Here is an 18,829-nt window from a genome sequence, read left to right as displayed (position 1 = left end):
AACGTTAAGATATCAGCAAGGGGACTTCTGAGAATTATGTTATGGGTGATTGTCCTTCCACTGTAACTTTACCTTGTCCTCTTTCTTTGCACCCTTGTTCTCATAATTAAAAATAAAAATTAAAAAAAAAAGAAGAAAAAGAAAAAAGAAAAAGAAAAAAGAAAGAGAAAGAAGAAAAAGAAAGAGAAAAAAGAAGGAAGGAAGAAGAATGAATGAGTGAATGAATGAATGAATGAATGAATGAATGAATGAATGAATGAATGAATGAATGAATGAATGCAAGAAGCAACCTTCACTTCCCCTCATCCTCCCCTCCCAACCCATGAGGTGTGGCGGAACACAAAGTATCCAGCCTCCAGGACACACTCTCTCACTGCGCAGGCGCACTGTCTTCGCTCTGCCCGCTTTCCACTTATGCGCCTGCGCACTCCCCGACTTTGTGCAGGGGAAACACACAAAGCACCCCTCCGCACTCGTTTACTGCGCATGCGCGCTGACTGTCGCTCCGCCTACTCTCACTTCTGCGCTTGCGCGTCTCCGGTTTTTACGACTAAGCTGCTTGACGGCAGCTAGGTTCCGCCTCTTCCGGCGGCGTTGCTGGGGTAACAGCGGGCTGTGTGTGAGGGGCGCACTAAGGTAAGAGGCCGAGCACTGTAGGTTGTGATGTCTCGGGGTACCGGAGTGTGGCGCCCCCGGTCTTACGAATAGGGTGTCGCCCAGTCTATCCCGGAATCCAGGAACCAAAGCCCTAACCCTCGAGCACATCGGGTGTGAGCTCAGCTTCTATGGTGCTGGAAACCGGAAGTAGGGAACCGGAAGTACGCTCCAACTTCCGGTTTTGCTGGCTCCAGCCCCTCCTGCACCTTCTCTGCCTTTGCTCCTGCTGCAAACACAACTTGCAGGGCCAGAGGCACCCCATTTTGTGCATGAGGGGCGCTGAGACACTTGGGGACATTAAGGCAGACTCAGCACCTTGAGGTGCAGGTGTCCCAAAGTTGCTTCCATCAAGCTAGGGAAGCCTCATGAGACACCTCCCCTTTTTTTGTGCAGTGACCCCCCTCTTTAATCTGAGCAGCCCCCCTCATATGGCCAGATCCTTTTCTTTGACTCGGGTTCTCACTTTAAAGTGCCCCAAAGGCACTATTGCACTCCTTCCTCTCGACTTGGGGGTCTCAGATCTCACTTGGGGCCTCAGAGATCTCACTGGGGGCCTCAGAGATCTCGCTTGGGGCCTCAGAGACCTCACGTGGGGCCTCAGAGATCTCGCTTGGGGGCCTCAGATCTCACTTAGGGACCCAGAGATCTCACTTGCCTTGTACAAGAGTAACCTGGGATCAATCCCCAGTACCCCAGATAGTCCCCTTAGCACACCACAAGTGGTTCCTGAGTACAGAGCCAGAAGTAACCGATGAGCACTGTCAGGTAAAGCCCAAAACACAAACCCCAAAAATTTTTGGAATCTGAACTGAAACTACATTATAGTCTTGCACACAAATGACCCCAGTTCTATCCCTGGCATCACATATGGTCCTCTAAACCCCACCAGGAGTAATTCTGAATGCAAAGCCAGGAATAAACTCTGAGCGCTGCCAAGTGTGACTTCCCCAAACAAAAAAAGATATGGGACTTGGGGAGATGGCTTGGGATCCCGGGGTGCAGAGTAGCCCCCAGAGTATGTTCAAGTGAGCCCCCCAAAATTGGCAATGACTGACCTAATGTTTGGGGCAAATCTGTAGGGTTCTTCCCTGGACTGTGAAATGCTGTCCCGGCTTAGAGTTTTGAGTTGCTCATTTTGTTTGTCTTTGGGCCACACTCGGCAATGCGCAAAGATTACTCCTGGCTCTGCACTCAGGGATCACCCTCCTGGTGGTGTTGGGGCACCATAGGAGATCCCAGGGATGGAACCTGGGTCAGCTGTGTGTAGATTGTGCTCTTGTTCTGGCCCTGAATTCCTCTCTTGGGCTGAGCATAAGGCGACTGTGATGCCATATTATCTCTGTCCCTGCAATCTGTTGCTAGAATCTAATGGCTGAGGGACCCAGGGAGAAGGGATTAGCATGGAGAGGAAGCAAGATGTCCTCGCAGACCTCCAAGTAGTGCTCCCTCAGGAGCCTTCATGTGGTTTGTAACGTCACCTTGTCACTCTTGAGTGTCAGAAATTCCCCAGGAGTTCCTTGAGGTGACCATGAAAGCCATTCTTGCAACTCTGCATTTTCATTCCCCACCTTGGGAACGTTTCCCGCAGACCACCACATGTTCTGAGTCTGGATGGAAATTAGAGTCATTTTTCTACCTATAGCTTTCACCAGATCACTTCCTTCTCCCATCTACCCTAGGAGAAAGATGGCCGAGGCAGTTTTCCACGCCCCAAAGAGGAAGAGACGAGTGTACGAGAGCTACGAAGCTCCCTTACCGCTGCCCTTCACTCAGTACCAAGGAAAGACAGAATTCCGGCCATTCCAGGCCGAACTGGTACACAACTACGTGATCGTGAGGCACACGGAGGATATGGAGCAGCTATACGGGAAGGTAAGTGCAGGCTACGACATCACCTCTGTGTTCCAGGTTAGGGAACAGTATGCGAGGAGCAGGATTGTAATCGCTCACCTCAGAATCCCATGGTCATCTCTACTTCAACCATGAAAGCAAGAAAAATGGGTAGGCTGGAGCCAAGAAGATGATCCTCCTCTACATGTGTGTGCACCTGCGTGTGGCCAGTGACTCTAAGTATCATATAGCTCTCCCAGCATCACATTGTAACTTTTGATATACAGAATGTATTCTGCATTTATTCCATCTAGGTGCTTACATCCTACATCTTTCCATCTTTCAATTTGTAAATGGAGGAAGTAGCAGGAGGGATAAGAATGACTCTGACTCTGTCCTAGTTATAGAGGAATCCAAGGGGGTGCTCCCAGCACCCATTCAAAGTAGAATCTGCTCCCTGGTCGCATAGCCCTCTGCTCCCTTGGCAGGGCCACCCACGTGAGTGAGATCATTTGGGGAAGGTGGCACGACACTTGTGTTTACTCAAATAATGTCTTGAGTGAAAACCTGATGACTTGGGGTTATGGGGGAAGGTCGAGCCATTGAGCATGTGCCTTGTATGTTCAAGGCTCCAGGTCGAGTTCCACAATCCCACTCAGCAGCACTAATTACGTCCCTGGTGACTCCCGGGCACCACCAGGAATCACACTCAGTAGTATTTAACAACTCCCAACCAAATGGGAGCAAACATTGTTTTCTCTCTTGTTTCCTCCAAGGGTTATTTTGGGAAAGGTACCCTGTCAAGAAGCCGACCCAATTTCACAATTTCAGACCCTAAGATGGCTGCTAAATGGAAAGGTAAAGTCATGTTGGCAAGCTCTCCCTCCCTCCTTCTCTCCTTCCCTCTCTCCCTTCCTGCTATTCTTTCCTTCCTTCATTTCTTCCTTCATTCCTTCCTCTTCTCTTTCCCTGCTTTTCTCATTTACTTCCCGCCATTCCCTCCCTTCCTCTTTTCTCCCTTCCTCCTTCCTTGCCTTCTCTCTTCCCCCTTTCCTTTCCTTTCCTTTCCTCCCTCCCTTCCTTCTCCCTCACACATGCAAGGCAAGTGCACTATCACTGAGTTACTTTCCAGACCCCATTTAAACTTTCTTTTCATCTTGAACCTCAAATTATAGAATAAAATTCTAGAGAATTGACATGTACACTGGCAATTTCTTTGCGAAAAAATAGTGATTCTAGGGGCCGGAGAGATAGCATGGAGGTAAGGCGTTTGCCTTTCATGCAGGAGGTCATCGGTTCGAATCCCGGCGTCCCATATGGTCCCCCGTGCCTGCCAGGAGCAAGCAATTTCTGAGCCTGGAGCCAGGAATAACCCCTGAGCGCTGCCGGGTGTGACCCAAAAACCACAAAAAAAAAAAAAAAAATAGTGATTCTAATCATTCCAATAAAGTAAGAGGGTTCTTCTGATTGGTGTAAATGAGTTTAATGCAGGGGTCTCAAACTCAATTTACCTGGGGGCCGCAGGAGGCAAAGTCGGGGTGATCCTTGAGTGCAAAGTCAGTAGTAAGCCTTGAACATTGGGGGGTGTGACCCAAACAACTAAAACAAAACAAAACAAAAGAAGATTCCTCTAGGGCAGGGCCACAAAATGTTGTACGGAGGGCCATTTGTGGAGTTTCTCTGAAAGAAATTAAAGTCGTGTCAGGCTCTCTCATTACTGAACATGGCCACACCAAGCGATGTGCAGAGGGAAGGTTCTGGCAACTCAGAACCTCATCACCTGGCTGTGAGTTTGTCCCTCTAGTTCCAGAATTAGGACTGTGAATATATATGTGTTTGGGCCACACCCAGTGATGCTCAGAGGTTACTCCTGATTCTGCACTCAGGAATTACCTGGGGACCATATGGGATGCTGAGATCAAACCGGGGCCAGCCATGTGCAAAGCAAGTGCCCCACCCGTTGTGCTGTCACTCAGGCCCCACTGATATGGTTTTTCAATCTACTAACATGCGTTCTTTTGACTTGCTGGTCCTCTACTTTCATTCACAAATCTTGCATCCAAGTATATCTCCTAGGAAGTCTCTTGGAAATTATTTAACCAATGCCAGAGATCAAAACATAATTAAAGGGTCCAAAGAGGTAACACAAGAGTTAAGGCACTTACCTTGCCTTCAGCCACCCCAGTTCAATTTCCAGTACCAGATGTGGTCCCAAGGAATGACCACTGAGCACAGAGCCAGGAATTGTCACTGAGTGTCACCACGTGTGTCTTTGTGTCTTTCTTTGGGCCTGATTGTGTTGTGTCTTTCCCTTCTCTGGTCAGATAATATCCCATCAGATAATTGTACTATGTGTATCCATTCATCCAGTGAGAAATGCGTGGGTCCCTGGGCTTAAGCCTCTTTTCCTGTGGGCCAGAATTTGAAACCACACTCAGGTCAAGGAGATGCCTGGAAGGGCTGGAGCACCCACTCTGCATGCAAGAGCCCTGAGTTTGATTCCCAGCACAGCCCCCAGTGTAGCCACAAAACAAAATAAAACTCAAATTGACGGTGAAGTGGAAGCAATTTCCGAACACCTGCAGACAGTTTCCAGGGACTGACTCTTGTCCAGAAACCATTGCTTTGAGTTGTTTTTAGTTTGGAGCTGTTTCTCTGGACATGGGCTTGCACAGTTCTCAGTGAACACACAGTTCTTACTTTCAATACCCACATCATCATACGTTGCCATCCGCAGTGTGCCTGCATCCATCTTTCTGTCTCACCAGCACTTATTGTCTCTGGTTTTCTTTTTTTTTTTTCTTAATCTTTTTTATTTATGCATTCATTTATTTGTTTATTTGGGGCCATACCTGGCAGTTATCTGGGTTTACTCCTGGCTCACATTCAGAAATCACTCCTGGGGCCCAGAGAGATAGCACATCGGCGTTTGCCTTGCAAGCAGCCGATCCAGGACCAAAGGTGGTTGGTTCGAATCCCGGTGTCCCATATTGTCCCCCGTGCCTGCCAGGAGCTATTTCTGAGCAGACAGCCAGGAGTAACCCCTGAGCACCACCGGGTGTGACCCAAAAACCAAAAAAAAAAAAAAAAAAAAAAAAGAAATCACTCCTGGCTGGCTTGGGGGACCGTATGGGATGCCAGGGAATAAACCCAGGTTCGTCCTGGGTCTGCTGTGTATAAGGCAAATCTGTGCTATCACTCCAGCCCCTCTGCTTTTCTTTTTATGGTAGTCTAATGGGTATGAGGTGGTAACGTTTAATTTATCTCTTTCCTTTGTGGGCTCTAAAATATAGTCTCAAAGACTGGAGCAACATAACAGTGGAGAGGGCACTTGCCTTGTAGGCAGTTGAATTCCCTGCACCCCATGTGGTCCCCCGAGCCTGCCAGGTGTGATCCCTGAACACAGAGCCAGGCATAAACATTGAATGTTGCCAGCTGTGGCCCTAAAATCAAAAGAAAAAAAATAAAATGAGTAATAAAATATAGTCTCATATTTTAGAAACCATTTCCAAGCTCAGACTCATATAGATTGTCCCTCTTCTCGTCTAAAACTTTTTTGGGGGAGTGGGATTTGGGCCACACTTGATGGTATTCAGGGGTTACTCCTGTCTTTGGGCTCAGGAATTACTCCTGGCTTACTTGGGGGACAGTAGGATGCTGGGATCAAACCTGGGTCAGCTACATGCAAGGCAAATGCCCTACCCTCCTAAAACTTTTATTATTTCCTTAACATTAGAATCATTTTAAATGCAATACATTTTATATTGATTGTTTGTTTGTGGTGTCAGGTACCCATTTTATCATTTTGCTTGTCTGTGTTGATGACTGGACATTGCCATGTGCACATGTTCTTCTAACCAACAGCCCTCTTCTAGGAATGTTATCCTAAAGATACACTGATAGAACTATGAAAAGAAATGTTGTATGACTGTACATTATTACACTATGACTAGTATTGAAAGACTGAAAAGAAGGAACCAGGATGGTAGCACAGCAGGCCTTGGCGACAGGATCAACTGGCTCTCTGGGTGTGGATTTTCTGATCTTGGGGTTCTCTCTCTTGATTTGTAGTGCTTTTCCCACATAAAGAAAATGTGTCTGAATAGAACGTGTTTGTTGTTACAGATCTGAAGACGAACATGCCCATCATCACATCAGAGAAGTGAGTTGCACAGGGCTTTGTCCCTGGTCAAACTGACAATTTCCATCTAATTGCTTTGAAGCTAGTCCTTCTGTTTAAGGGTGGGTTTGGGAGTGGGCGGGAGAGTGGTTTATATGCCCTTAAAAAAATTACCTTTGAGACTCACCAACAGTGAAAACATGAGCTCTAAACTGCAGCCACCGAACTGCAACGTGCTTGCCAAGGTAGCAGGTGGTGGGGTGATCAAGTATGGGAGCCCTGGTGACGGAAGTGACCCTGGGTTTGGTATTGAAATAGTATATGCCTAAAACTCAGCTATCAAAACTTTTCAAATTATGGTTCTTTAAGTAAAAGTTAACATTAAAAATACCCAAAAAATACATACTGGCCTTGCACATAGCCAACTTAGGTTTGATCCCCAATATTTCCTATGGCTCCCCAAATGACACTTCAAGTGATTCCTGAGCTTAGAGCCAGGAGTAAATCTTGAACACAGCTGCATGGGTCCCCAAAACAAAAGAAAAAATTTTATCTTAATTTCATATGAATCATATATATGATTATATATATGGATTATAGTTTTTAATCGTCTTAAAGGTTGGGGGAGTGGCTAGAGTGAGCACAGCACAGCAGAAGGGTGTTTGCCTTGCACGCGATGATTCAGAACGGACCTGAGTTCGATCCCCAGATTCCCATATGGTCCCCTGAACCAGGAGCGATTTCTGAGCACATAGCCAGGAGTAACCCCTGAGCGTCACTGGGTGTGGCCCAAAAATCCCAAATAAAATAAAATATACTATCTGTAAATTGTAAAAAGGGGAGCTGTTTCCACGTCTTGGAGAGACAAATGAATATTCTGGAAAATGTTCAAATTCTCACTTTGTTTACAGATACCTGCAAGAGGTCTCTGTATAGTAAATGGTCTCACTACTTGGGAACATTGTGATTTCCAAAATGGAAAGCATTTCAGCGAAAGCCAGGATAAAGGATGGTCATTTTTCTCCTGATGTCTCCATCTCAAGGGCCATCACTTTAAACTCTGTAAATATTTATACCTATTAAACTGGAGATCGGTTTGTTTTTTTCCAAGTTAAGCAAATGAAATCTTGGGAGGGGGCCCTCAAGTGGCAGTGCTCAGGGATTATTTCCTCGTGGCTCTGAGCTCAGAAATCACTCCTGGCAGGCTCGGGGCCATATGAGGTACCAGGGATCAAACTGAGGCTGGCCTTGTGCAAGGCAAATGCCCTACCCGCTGCTATCGCTCCAGCTCCCAACAAATAAAACGTTTTAATATTTCAAAAGAGAAACAGGGAAACATGCAGAACACAAGAAAAGTCAGGTCAAAAGACAGACATTTGCTGTTGGCCCCGAAGTCTGAAGAACCATTGCTTCCTTCCAGATCCCTGGCTTCCTGCCCACCTGTCTGCTCTGCTACATGCTCAGTGTTGAATGCCTGTGATCCTCCCGGTGCTGCTTCCATTCGGCAGGTATCGGCGTGGGCTGGAGTGGGCCTCCGAGCACCTTCGGAGGCAGGGACTAGACGAGAGTGCTGTGCAGAGCGCCCTGCAGGACCTCTCCCAGCCACTGGAGCATCCCTGGACAGAAAGTCACCCTGAGCTGCAGCGGTGTGAGGAGCCCAAGGCTGCAACGGCCAGGAGAGAAGCCCCTGCTACGAAGAACGGGGACCCCATCCAAGACTCCCAGACTCCCAACAGTTTGGCAGGAAGCAGGGAAGCAGTCCCAGCTACACCAGCCCCAGGCTTGTCCCCGGCTGGTAAAGCCAGCAGCCCACTGGCCAGTCTCCATCCCAGCTCTGAATACGTGCTCGTGGAGGAGGCCTGGGGTGATGTCTGCAAGGGCCAGGAGATCCCTGGTGAGGACGTAAGTAGAAGAAAAACTGAGTCAGCTTCCACAGCAGCCTCCTCTCCCTCTGCCCTTGGCCATGTTACCACTCAGAGTATGCAGCACCCACCACACAGACTCCACAAGGGGACCCGGGGTCCATCTCCATGAAATCCTCAAAGCCGGTACTGACTCCACTTTAGAGCAGATCCCTGTGAGTCCGCAGCCTGGCTGGAGAGGAGAGCACTGTGATCCATCACTCCAGGGCTGCAGTTTGGTGGGAAACAGGTTCCGAGCCACTTCTCTAAGGGAAGGAGGCACTTTCCTGGGTGCCAGCAGCCACAGGGACACCCGGGGGTGGGGGAGCTTCATGGTGCATGAAATACTGACTTGAGCCCCAAGGTCTGGCATCCACACAATAAGGCCACTTTGATTGTGAGATGCAGCTTGGATGTGTCGCAGATCTCACAGGGTGGCCAAAGGGGCCTCACTTGAGGGGAATACCTGAGAGAGACAGGAAGAACCCAAACCATCAGTAGGAGTTGGGAAATGAAAATGTCTTGGGGGCATCAATAATTAATAGTTTACTTTCAGGGCCGGAGAGATAGCTCAGCAGTAGGATGTTTGCCTTGCAAGCAGTTCAAATCCCGGCATCCCATATGGTCCCCTGAGTCTGCCAGGATCGATTTCTGAGCACAGAGCCAGGAATAACCCCTAAGGGCCACTAAGTGTGACCCCTCCCCCCCAAAAAAATAATAGTTTCTATTGGGAAAATGTCACAAGTGTGCCTCTGGGAAAGTGAGATGCAAGTGTCCTTGGAAGCACCCTCACAGTCTCACTCTCTTTCACCTGAGTACTTCCACTTCACTTTCCATATCTGTGGGTTTCTTTCTCTTCAGTTGGCGCCAATGAAGAGGCTCACTTGCAGACGGAATCCCTACAGGATCCTGGAATACCTGCAGCTCAGCCTGGAAGAGGTGCGTTCGCTGAATAGAACCTTTCCAGCTCATGAGCCCATGGAGGAGCCCCCTGCACCTCCCAGTTACAGCCTGTTGTAATCCAGCAGATCCTGGGAATTGTGGCAAATGCTACAAGGCCAGCTCTTCACAGACCGACCTCCACAGACTCCACTTCAGCAGTCCTAAGATCAACCGTTAGGGGAGACTTGGTGCTTCTTTCACACCAGTATTCCACATGGGGATCAGAGACAGCTCAGCAGAGAACATATGCCTTACACACATGAGGCCCTGAGGTCTGGCTCTGTACTGGCCCCAAAATTAAGGTATCAAATTGGCCAAATAATCACGTTACCAATTTTCAACAGCTTAAAAAAAAAAATGTAGGGGCCAGTGAGATAGCCCGATGAGCTGAGCACAGGCTTTGCATGCAAAAGACCTGAGTTAAGTCCCTCGTACCACATGGTCTCCAAGCACCTCTGAGAGTGACCCCTAAGCACTACCAAATGTAGCCCCAAAAATCCAAGAGCATAGGAATAACGTTACTGAACGTAGTTCATACATTGGTCTCTTTAAAGTGGACTGTCCAGTGACTGTCACTCTGGTCACAGAGTGGCCAGATCCTGCCTCCCAGATCCTTCATGGGGATAAATAGCTTCCCCCACTACATCTGGGGCTGCTCCCATAGCTACCCCATCTTCCCACTCTGGCACTGTGAACAAGAATAGGCATCCTGCTGGGCCCCAAGGACTGCAAAGTGGCAGCTGTGGGATCGCCAAACCACCCTGGTGGTCCCTGAGCATTGAACCACTCATCCTGTACACTCAGGCTGAGCGTCACCATGGTCCCGAATCCCTGAGCACTGCCTGGGAGGCTCCACCCCCTAACCCCCCCCCCCCAAATAAAGGAAACAAAAAGATCAAAGAACAGTTTTCAATGCACATTTTCTGCTTCCTCTGTTTGCAGGCCTTTTTCCTGGTGTATGCACTGGGGTGTCTAAGCATTTATCATGAGAAGGTAAGAGGTTTTATTCAGAAACGGTTCATTCAGAATGTTCCAGAGTGTGCAAACACTCAGCAAACAGCGGAGTATGAGAACCCCATGGCTGAGTGTGCCTTTTCTCTCTTCACCAGAAGCCTTTAACTATCCTGAACCTCTGGAAAGTCTTCACATCAGTGCAGCCCACATTCAGGACCACGTACATGGCGTACCATTACTTCCGGAGCAAGGGCTGGGTGCCCAAAGTGGGCCTGAAGTACGGCACCGATTTGCGTAAGTGAGTGGAGCCTAGGCTCTGGGCTCCGGCCCTCCTTGACTCAGATACAGGAAAAGCTGGATTGGTGACCTGAGCAGCTGCTTTTCTTCCCTGAGACCGAACCTGTCTCAGGCTTGAGCACAAAACGGGAACTGGGGGTAACCATGCCTATCTCATGTAGAACCACCAGGGTCCAGATCTGATGATCCCCGGATCTGGCAATATATCCCCACTGCCCCAAAGAATAAGGATTATTTGGATGGGGACATAGGAGATAATAGAAGAGAAAGGGCATCCTGCGGAAAGCCTGGGGTTAGACTCTTTTACCCCTGATAGCTTTTCCTCTAATCCTGAGCAGGTTTTCCAGGACCCTGTCTTATAACTAATGACACAATGATGCGGCTGTCCCTTACTGCACTCCACCTGACTCTGGTGGGTTAAGGGGATTGCTGCTTTTCCACACCCATCATTTAATCCTCTAACCAGCAGTTGTCTGCACAGAGACCCCACACCCTCCACTCTTTACAAGGGAGACAGATTTCAGTCTGACTGAAGAGTTCATTTGACCCCATATATTCCCCCAGGGCCAGTAACTCAACACTAGGCTGCAAAGTTGATCCCAGACCCCTGGGCCCTCCTGCCCAGTGTCACCCCCTGATCTTTCTTGGAAGTGGAGGTTCCTGAAGCAGGGGGCCCCCTCGTTCAGTGGATAACCACAGCCTGTGATTGCTGGAGAGGGATGCTGTTCGGCATCACCCCCAAAGGGGCAGAGAAGACTTGGGACTGAAGGACTGAGGAAAATTCACCCAAGTAAATAAAGGAATTCAGTCGGCTGGGTCTAAGGAAAATTACCTGTTTGTTATCTCCGCATTCTTCTTCACTTTGAGAAGTGAAACCTTCATCCAGCTTCTTTTTGGTTTTTGGGCCACACCTGATGGCACTCAGGGTTTATTCCTGGCTCTAGGCTCAGAAATCGCTCCTGGCAGGCTCAGGGGACCATATGGGACGCTAGAAATCAAACCTGGGTCCATCCCAGGTTGGCCACATGCCCTCGGCTGTGCTATCCCTCCAGCCCCGAGCTTCTCAATTATCATCAGCCGCTTCTCTTAATTAACTTCTCTTGGGCCAAAGAGAGCAGAGCAGGGGTGCTACATACCCTGAGCATGGCCCACCCGACTTGATCCCAGCATGACATTTGATCCTCTGAGCTTTTGCAGGACTGAACCCTAAGTACCACGTGGTGTAGCCTAAACTGCTTCCCCATACAAATAATTAGGCCTCTCTTTGAGCAAGTAGACAGACCCTGGAGTCTTACGTCCTTCTTCACTTGTGTTAGGGGCATTAAAATTTTATCTCGGGACCGAATTTTGTTCACACCTAGGGTAATCCTGCCTCCCCTTAACTGCAGGCTCTGATTTGCCTGCTAGGATGTTGGGATTACTGGGAACCCACAAGGAGAAATACTTGGTTTCTCCTCCTCTTGCAGATGTGAATTTCTCTGTTGGAACCACCTGTATATAAAACAAACATAAAACGGTCAAAACCCAAAATCTATGCTTAGGTTGGCAGGCCTCTGGGTCGGGTTGCGTAAGAAGAAAAGTGGAGGGTCAGTGGAGTGTAGGGAAAGGTAAGAAGATCAAATACCCTCAAATAAATGCCTTTGACCCCCCAGGGTAGGGCAAATATTCAAAGCCCTTGTCTAAGGTTGTTAGCAGCTTTGGTCTCTGGCCCCGAAGCACTATAAAAGGTGCCTGGGTCCAGCAGGACTGTCTGGGCCCACTGGTCTGGGCATCAAATTTGGGTTCTCGCACATGGACCCCAGCCCCTCTTGTCCCTCTTTTTATCTCAGGTTCATCCTTTAGCAGCCGGCGCCCGCTGGCTTTTGGGCCTACCCCTTTCATTTGGAAGGCCAGTAGCCTAGTGCCACAGGTTAAACCAGAATAGCTTCCCCTTAGTTAGCAACTGCTTGTGCTCGAGACAGGGCTCTTATGAAACCCCATCTTATCGGAAGGTTCCTCTTCTGAGCAACCATGTCAGTCATCTTTCCGGCCTGTAGCACCTGTTGGGACAGATGAGGTAATTTCAAGTCAGATGCGTGTGCCAGGCCACTGAGCATGTTGGCCCAGAGAGAAGCCTTAGGTGCTGCCTCAGGCTCCGCACGAAAGCCCAATGACCACAGTTGCCCATGGGAGCCCACACCGGCCAGGCCGGTCTGTCTCTCTTCTCTCCCTCTCCCCTTTTGTCTCCTGTCTCCTAAACCTCTTTCTCCGCTTTCATCTCTCTCTCTCTCCCCACCCTTCCCTTTCTCCTAAGTTGAAGCCACAGAGAAGTGAGAGGCCTTCCTCTTGTTGTTTCTCTTAAGGCCAGCAGTAGCCACAGACTGTCCAGAGCCAGAGGGAACCTCCTTGTCTCCAGGGGAGGCCTTTTACCAGTCCTGTCCTTGGTGTAGAACAAGGGGGAGCTTCCTTAAGGCTGCGCCATGACTGACTTTTCTAACAAACCTTTCAGGTGCTTTTGTTAGAACATTTGCTTGCAGCCATGACCCAGATGGTGCCTGGGCTTCCTAGAGAGGAGAATTCCCAGCCCTCGTTGTCTCGCATGACTCTCCAGCCCACGCTGGCCTCACCCCAGCTGTACCCAGATCTTTGTGTGGTTTTTATCTTTCACTGGAGTCCAAGTTCTGGCCCTTTCGGCTGGATCTAGAGATGCCCTCACTGCTTCCCACAGGCTCAGGGGGTGAGGGTAGGGGTCTGTTCTGTCTCTCCAACCCTTGGCTCCTGGTCATATCTCAGCCACTTCACAGAGACCCCCGAGTCCTACCCAGTTCATGCACATGGGTTCCAGGTGTAGGTGTGCCCTTGGCGACACCAACCAGGCAGACTTTTTCATCCAGGAGGGCCCTGCCTTCTTGTCTCCTTTCCCTGGGCAGATCCAGGCAAGGGAGGCACAAAGGGCAGACTGTTCTCAAATGCTGTATTTCTCTCCCCTTCAAATGAATTTCTTAAAACTAGGCACAAGTCTTGTTCATTTCTCCCTCCAGCCCCTAATTCAGCATCTAGCTAGTACTAACATTCACTTACATTGCCCTGTATTAAATCAAGAAGTGTGGGTTCTGGGCCAAAGAGATAGCATGGAGGTAAGGCATTTGCCTTTCATGCAGAAGGTCGGTGGTTCGAATCCTGGCATCCCATATGTTCCCCTGAGTCTGCCAGGAGCGATTTCTGAGCATAGATCCAGGAGTAACCCCTGAGCGTTGCCGGGTGTGACCCAAAAAACAACAAAAAAAAAGAAATGTGGGTCCCCATCATGTGAATTTAGGGATGGGGGAAAAGCCATGTTTTTCCCTTGGAGAATCTCTGAGGGACAGTCAAACCAGTGCTCGCTGTTGACCCATTTGCAGGTGGGTGGACAGGATGGGAGGGAGTCTGGGCTCTTGGCAACGAAATGGCTTCCCTGACTGCATTTATCCCTGGAAAGAAAAATTATAGACCTCAGGACACATTGCGGGTCACCTGTATCAAGTTCACTGGGTTTCTTTCCCTGTGGAGAAGAAATCAAGATGGTATGAAAGTTAAGTTTTGGGGCCGGGCGGTGGCGCTCGAGGTAAGGTGCCTGCCTTACCTGCGCTAGCCTAGGAGACGGACCGCGGTTCGATCCCCCGGCGTCCCATATGGTCCCCCAAGCCAGGAGCGACTTCTGAGCGCATAGCCAGGAGTAACCCCTGAGCGTCACCGGGTGTGGCCCAAAAACCAAAAAAAAAAAAAAAAAAAAGAAAGTTAAGTTTTGATTTTCAGATCTGAGTCTTCATTTTTTCTCTTTTCAGTGTTATATCGGAAAGGCCCTCCGTTTTACCATGCAAGGTTAGTCTGTCTTTCTGCCTGCCTGCCTGCCTGTCTGTCTCAGGATAGGGAGGCCAGAGCCTCTTGGAATGAGTTTTAAATGAGTCATTCATTGGCTTGAACGGAAAGAGGCATCTGGCCTGTGTTTCAGTTCTCAAGACCACTGAGTTGCGTTCCTCTCAGAAGAGAGGCGCTGTGTCTCTACTTGGTTATTCTGCACAGAAAATAATAAATGGGTCATGACAGTGTGGTTTTGTATTAGATACTGAGTTGTCTGGTTATTGTTCACCTTAATATTAATTTGTGTTAGTACCTAAATTTCATATTGGAAGTTGTTTGTGTTTGTTTGGTTTTGGTTTTTGGGTCACACCCAGCATGGCTCAGGGGTTACTCCTGGCTCTATGCTCAGAAATCACTCCTAACAGTCTCGGGGAACCGTATGGGATGCCGGGATTCAAACCAATGACCTTCTGCATGAAAGGCAAACACCTTACCTCCATGCTCTCTCTCCGGCCCTGGAAGTTTTTTTTCTTTTAAGACAGTGGATTGGATTTTTTTTTGGGGGGGTGGGGGGTGGGGAGAAGCACAACCTGTACTCAGGGTTTACTCCTGCTCTGCACTCAGGAATCATTGCTGGTGGATTCACTCCAAGGATTCTGTGGTGCCTGGGGTTGAACCTGAATTGGCCACATACACGGCGAATTATCTGCTATACCATTGCTCTGGCTCCTGGGAGTTTTTGTCTGAGAAAAATGATGAGAACATTCTGAAGGGTTTAGAAAAATGTGAATTGTTCATTGCTATTTTCTCAGAATCCCCCTAGGGGAGTTTAGAGTGAGATGATGTAAATTTTCCATCCTGGTTCTTTGTTCTTGGAAGGTTGGGGGGTTCACTCAGGCTGGCTTCAGGCTCCTGACTGAGAGCACCTGTCTGTCTTCCCAGCTACTCTGTCATCATCGAGATGGTTGATGACGAGCGCTTCGAGGGAGCCCTTCGCAGACCCCTCAGCTGGAAGTCGCTGGCGGCCTTGAGCAGAGTGTCCATTAATGTGTCCAAGGTAAGCTCCTGTCACTGGATGGTTTCCTTGAATGCAGCGGGCACCATCGTGGGAAGTTCACAGAGTCCCGTCCAGTCAGGTTCCAAAGTAAGGAAACTACTCTCTTGCCATTGCCCCCAACAATTGGTGCTAAACTCCCCATGCTGAGCTTCTTTGTTCCTGTTACAAGTGACTCACAGGCATGATCTTCCCACCAGGTATGCTTAAGCAAGTACAACCAGCATGTCCACCACAGCCATACCTGCTCCTCAATCCCACCTGTTCCTTATTCACACTTCACCTGCTCCTCAGCCACATTGTCTTCATTCACATCTTTCCTAGATCACACCTGGTCCGAAGTCACACCTGTCCGCAGTCACACCTTTCAGACCTATCCTTGATCACACCTGCACCTCAGCAACACCTGTCCTTGTCCACACCTGCTCCATGGTCACATCTGCATAAATGAAGCAAAACTTTCAACGTTAGCAACGTTAGGAACTCCTGTTTCCTTTTCTGTCTGTTTTTGTATTGGGCCACACCCAGTGGCGTTCAGGGGTTACTCCTGGCTCTACACTCAAGAATTACTCTTGATGGTGCCTGGGGGACCATATGGGATGCCAGGGATTGGACCCACCTGACTGCCTGATGCCACCTAAATTGGAGGGATAGTTTAGCACACAGAGACTAGGGATTTACAAGCTGAAACAAATCCTGGCTGGGTCCCAGGGCCGGGGAAGCTGCTTTAGCTTTACGTCTCCTTGTGGCAACGGATATTCCGCACCATATCTGGTGTTTATGCTCATCTGTGGACTTGTTACATATATTCACTGATGTATTTGCACATATTTACATGTTTGCATATTTTTGCATGTTTTCATTAGCATGTTGACGATTTGCATTTTCTTACTCTATCATGAATGACCTGGTGGCCTGAGCCAGCCACACCTCTAAGAAGACCTCACATACTCGGGACATACTCTGGTGTTTGTGAAAACCTGGGAGGGGTCAAGACCACTGCAGTCATGTGAGCACTACCCTTCTGGGGTGCAGAGATGGTCACCATGGTTTTCATCTCCCAGGAGCTGATGCTGTGCTACCTGATCCGACCCTCTGCCATGAGTGACACAGACATGGACTCCCCAGAGTGCATGAAGCGCATCAGAGTCCAGGTGGGTGAGGTCAGGCCCGTCTGTCCCTGAGCAAGGTGGTCTCTGGAGCCTCAGATCTCACCACTGGTTTCTGCCCCACCACCTCTGAGGCTGCAGCCTCCAGGCCACGCCAGCACTTTCCAGTAACCTCCCAGAGATGAGGAACTTCTCCCAAACTTCTCTCTGTATCAAGCTGCATCTTCTGTCTTCCTGATGGACTTTTCTGCAAGGGTACTGTCAGGTTCTTGGTTCCGCCCAACTCCAAGCGCAGGCGGATGTTCCCCACTTCTCCATCTGTCCCTCCCCAACACCCAGGGGCCTCACATCATGTGAGAAATCTCACAACATGCCCTTCCTCCTTCCCACTGTCCCCATTCTCACCACCAAGGCAAGCCTCTCATGGTCCCCAAGAGGCCAGTGAAGGTCTTCTGCATGCTCTCCCCCACCCCATGCTAAGGCTATGCCCACTTCATAGGATCACTGCTCCGGGGCGCAGTGCAGCAGAGGCCAGGTGGCCAGGGTGGCAGTTGTGCTTGGAGTGGTTCCCTCCTGCTGTTTCCTGTGGTACTGCTACCTTTGAGGGCGGAAACTCCTCTCCGTGCCCCCACAGTGTCTGTTTCGGGGGGTCACAGTCTAGGAGTTCACAGTGACAGTTACACACGTACTTCTCTCACTTCCATTTGAGAGCGGGCACCCCATTCCTGTCCCCACAGTGTCTGTTCCTGGGGTGTAGGCCACAGTCTGTCACCACACACACATAGACTCCCTCTCTCTCTCAGTTTGAACCACTCAGGGCTTTTGTCTTGCTGTTCCCAGGAAGTGATCCTGAGCCGCTGGGTCTCTTCCCGAGAGAGGAGTGATCAGGACGACCTGTAACCAGCCAGCTACCTCAGTTCTCCAGTTCCCTGCATTTTGGAGAGATACATGGAGCATGTGAGCACACGTGTGGATCGGAGTCTGGAAAGGGCTCAGTTCACCACTCTAGAAGGGTGTTTCCGGGTAGTACAGCCTATGCCTGAACTCAGATTCTATCCTGGAATGTTCGGTGGGCTTTGGGCTCCATCCTTGGCCACGGAGAGGCCATGAGGCTGCACTCAGACTCAGAAGTGAGTGGGACTGGCTATGAGGTTTTGAGCCCCCATTGGCCAGCACTCCCAGCTCACTCCCAAAAGAAAGCAAAGGGATTGGGAGGCACAGGACTCCAGGCTCCCTTCTTGGAAATGGGGAGACCAGAGACCTCATTGAATACTAGAACTTCATCCAGTTGCATATCAGAATCACTGCTTGGGAAAGACTGCTGCTCATTAGAAGAGCATCTGCCTCAGCAGGTGAGGCAGTCCATGGGTATGACCGTTGACACTGCGGACATGGGAATGGTGATCTCAATAAATGGGGCCATTGACATCTACCATTGACTTCTCCCCCACACAAAGTATTTGGTTTGGTTTTGAATCACACGCAGTGGTGTTCAGAGGTTACTCCTGGCTCTGTACTCAGGAATCACTCTTGGATGACTCTGGGGATCAGATGAGGTGCTGGGTCCGCCATGTGCAGGGCAAACACCCTGCCCACTATACTATCGTTCCTGCCTCTATCACAGAAAACATTTAAGGTATTAACTAACTATAGTTCAGGTGGGAGTGGTATGTGTGGTGCTGGGATGAAACCTAGGGCCTCACACATGTAGCATCAGAGCTTGACCACTGGGCCATCTTCCTGGCCCGAACCCTAGTTATTTATCTTCCATCCATTCACTGCTGGCACTTTTGTGCATGCTGCACAATATTGCACACTCTTAGATAAGGGTTACACGTCCCTTCAGTGAACTTCTAAAACCAAGTGCTGAGGGTCAGGGCGGGGCCAGTGGGACAGCCCCTGCCTTGTGCATGTGAGGCCCTGGGGCCCTTCCTTCCATCTCTATATCACAAAAATAAAACATGGAGAAATGAGAGCCGGAGATATAGCGTGGAGGTAGGGCATTTGCCCTACGTGCAGAAGGATGGTGGTTCGAATCCCGGCATCCCATAGGGTCCCCTGAGCCCGCCAGGAGTGATTTCTGAGTGCTGCTGGGTATGACCCCCTCCCCCCAAAATGAAGATGTGACACACAGAGATCCATAATG

The 18,829-nt window shown here is 49.4% G+C and overlaps 1 protein-coding gene across 1 annotated transcript; it reads left to right on the top strand.

The window, feature by feature from the left end:
- The first annotated feature begins 598 nt into the window (after positions 1-598).
- TSEN2 (tRNA splicing endonuclease subunit 2) lies at positions 599-18,118 on the top strand. Its single transcript, XM_049766294.1, has 12 exons — positions 599-636; positions 2,337-2,529; positions 3,264-3,345; positions 6,613-6,649; positions 8,116-8,509; positions 9,370-9,447; positions 10,393-10,443; positions 10,560-10,698; positions 14,505-14,541; positions 15,463-15,577; positions 16,639-16,728; positions 17,524-18,118. The coding sequence occupies exons 2-12, from the start codon at positions 2,344-2,346 to the stop codon at positions 17,581-17,583; spliced, it is 1,269 nt and encodes a 422-aa protein (XP_049622251.1). The 5' UTR covers positions 599-636; positions 2,337-2,343; the 3' UTR covers positions 17,584-18,118.
- Positions 18,119-18,829: the final 711 nt, after the last annotated feature.

Source organism: Suncus etruscus, chromosome 20, assembly GCF_024139225.1.
Source record: "Suncus etruscus isolate mSunEtr1 chromosome 20, mSunEtr1.pri.cur, whole genome shotgun sequence".
Lineage (NCBI taxonomy): Eukaryota > Metazoa > Chordata > Mammalia > Eulipotyphla > Soricidae > Suncus > Suncus etruscus.
The sequence above is the reverse complement of the archived record's forward strand: the minus strand, read 5'-3'. Positions and strand labels throughout refer to the sequence as shown.

Bases quoted from the DNA above. Each gene is read 5' to 3' on its own strand.
- TSEN2 (XM_049766294.1), top strand. From the start codon at position 2,344: ATGGCCGAGGCAGTTTTCCACGCCCCAAAGAGGAAGAGACGAGTGTAC. The intron at 3,346-6,612 runs GTAAAGTCATGT...TTGTTGTTACAG, and splicing joins GATGGCTGCTAAATGGAAAG to ATCTGAAGACGAACATGCCC. The intron at 16,729-17,523 runs GTGGGTGAGGTC...TGCTGTTCCCAG, and splicing joins TGAAGCGCATCAGAGTCCAG to GAAGTGATCCTGAGCCGCTG.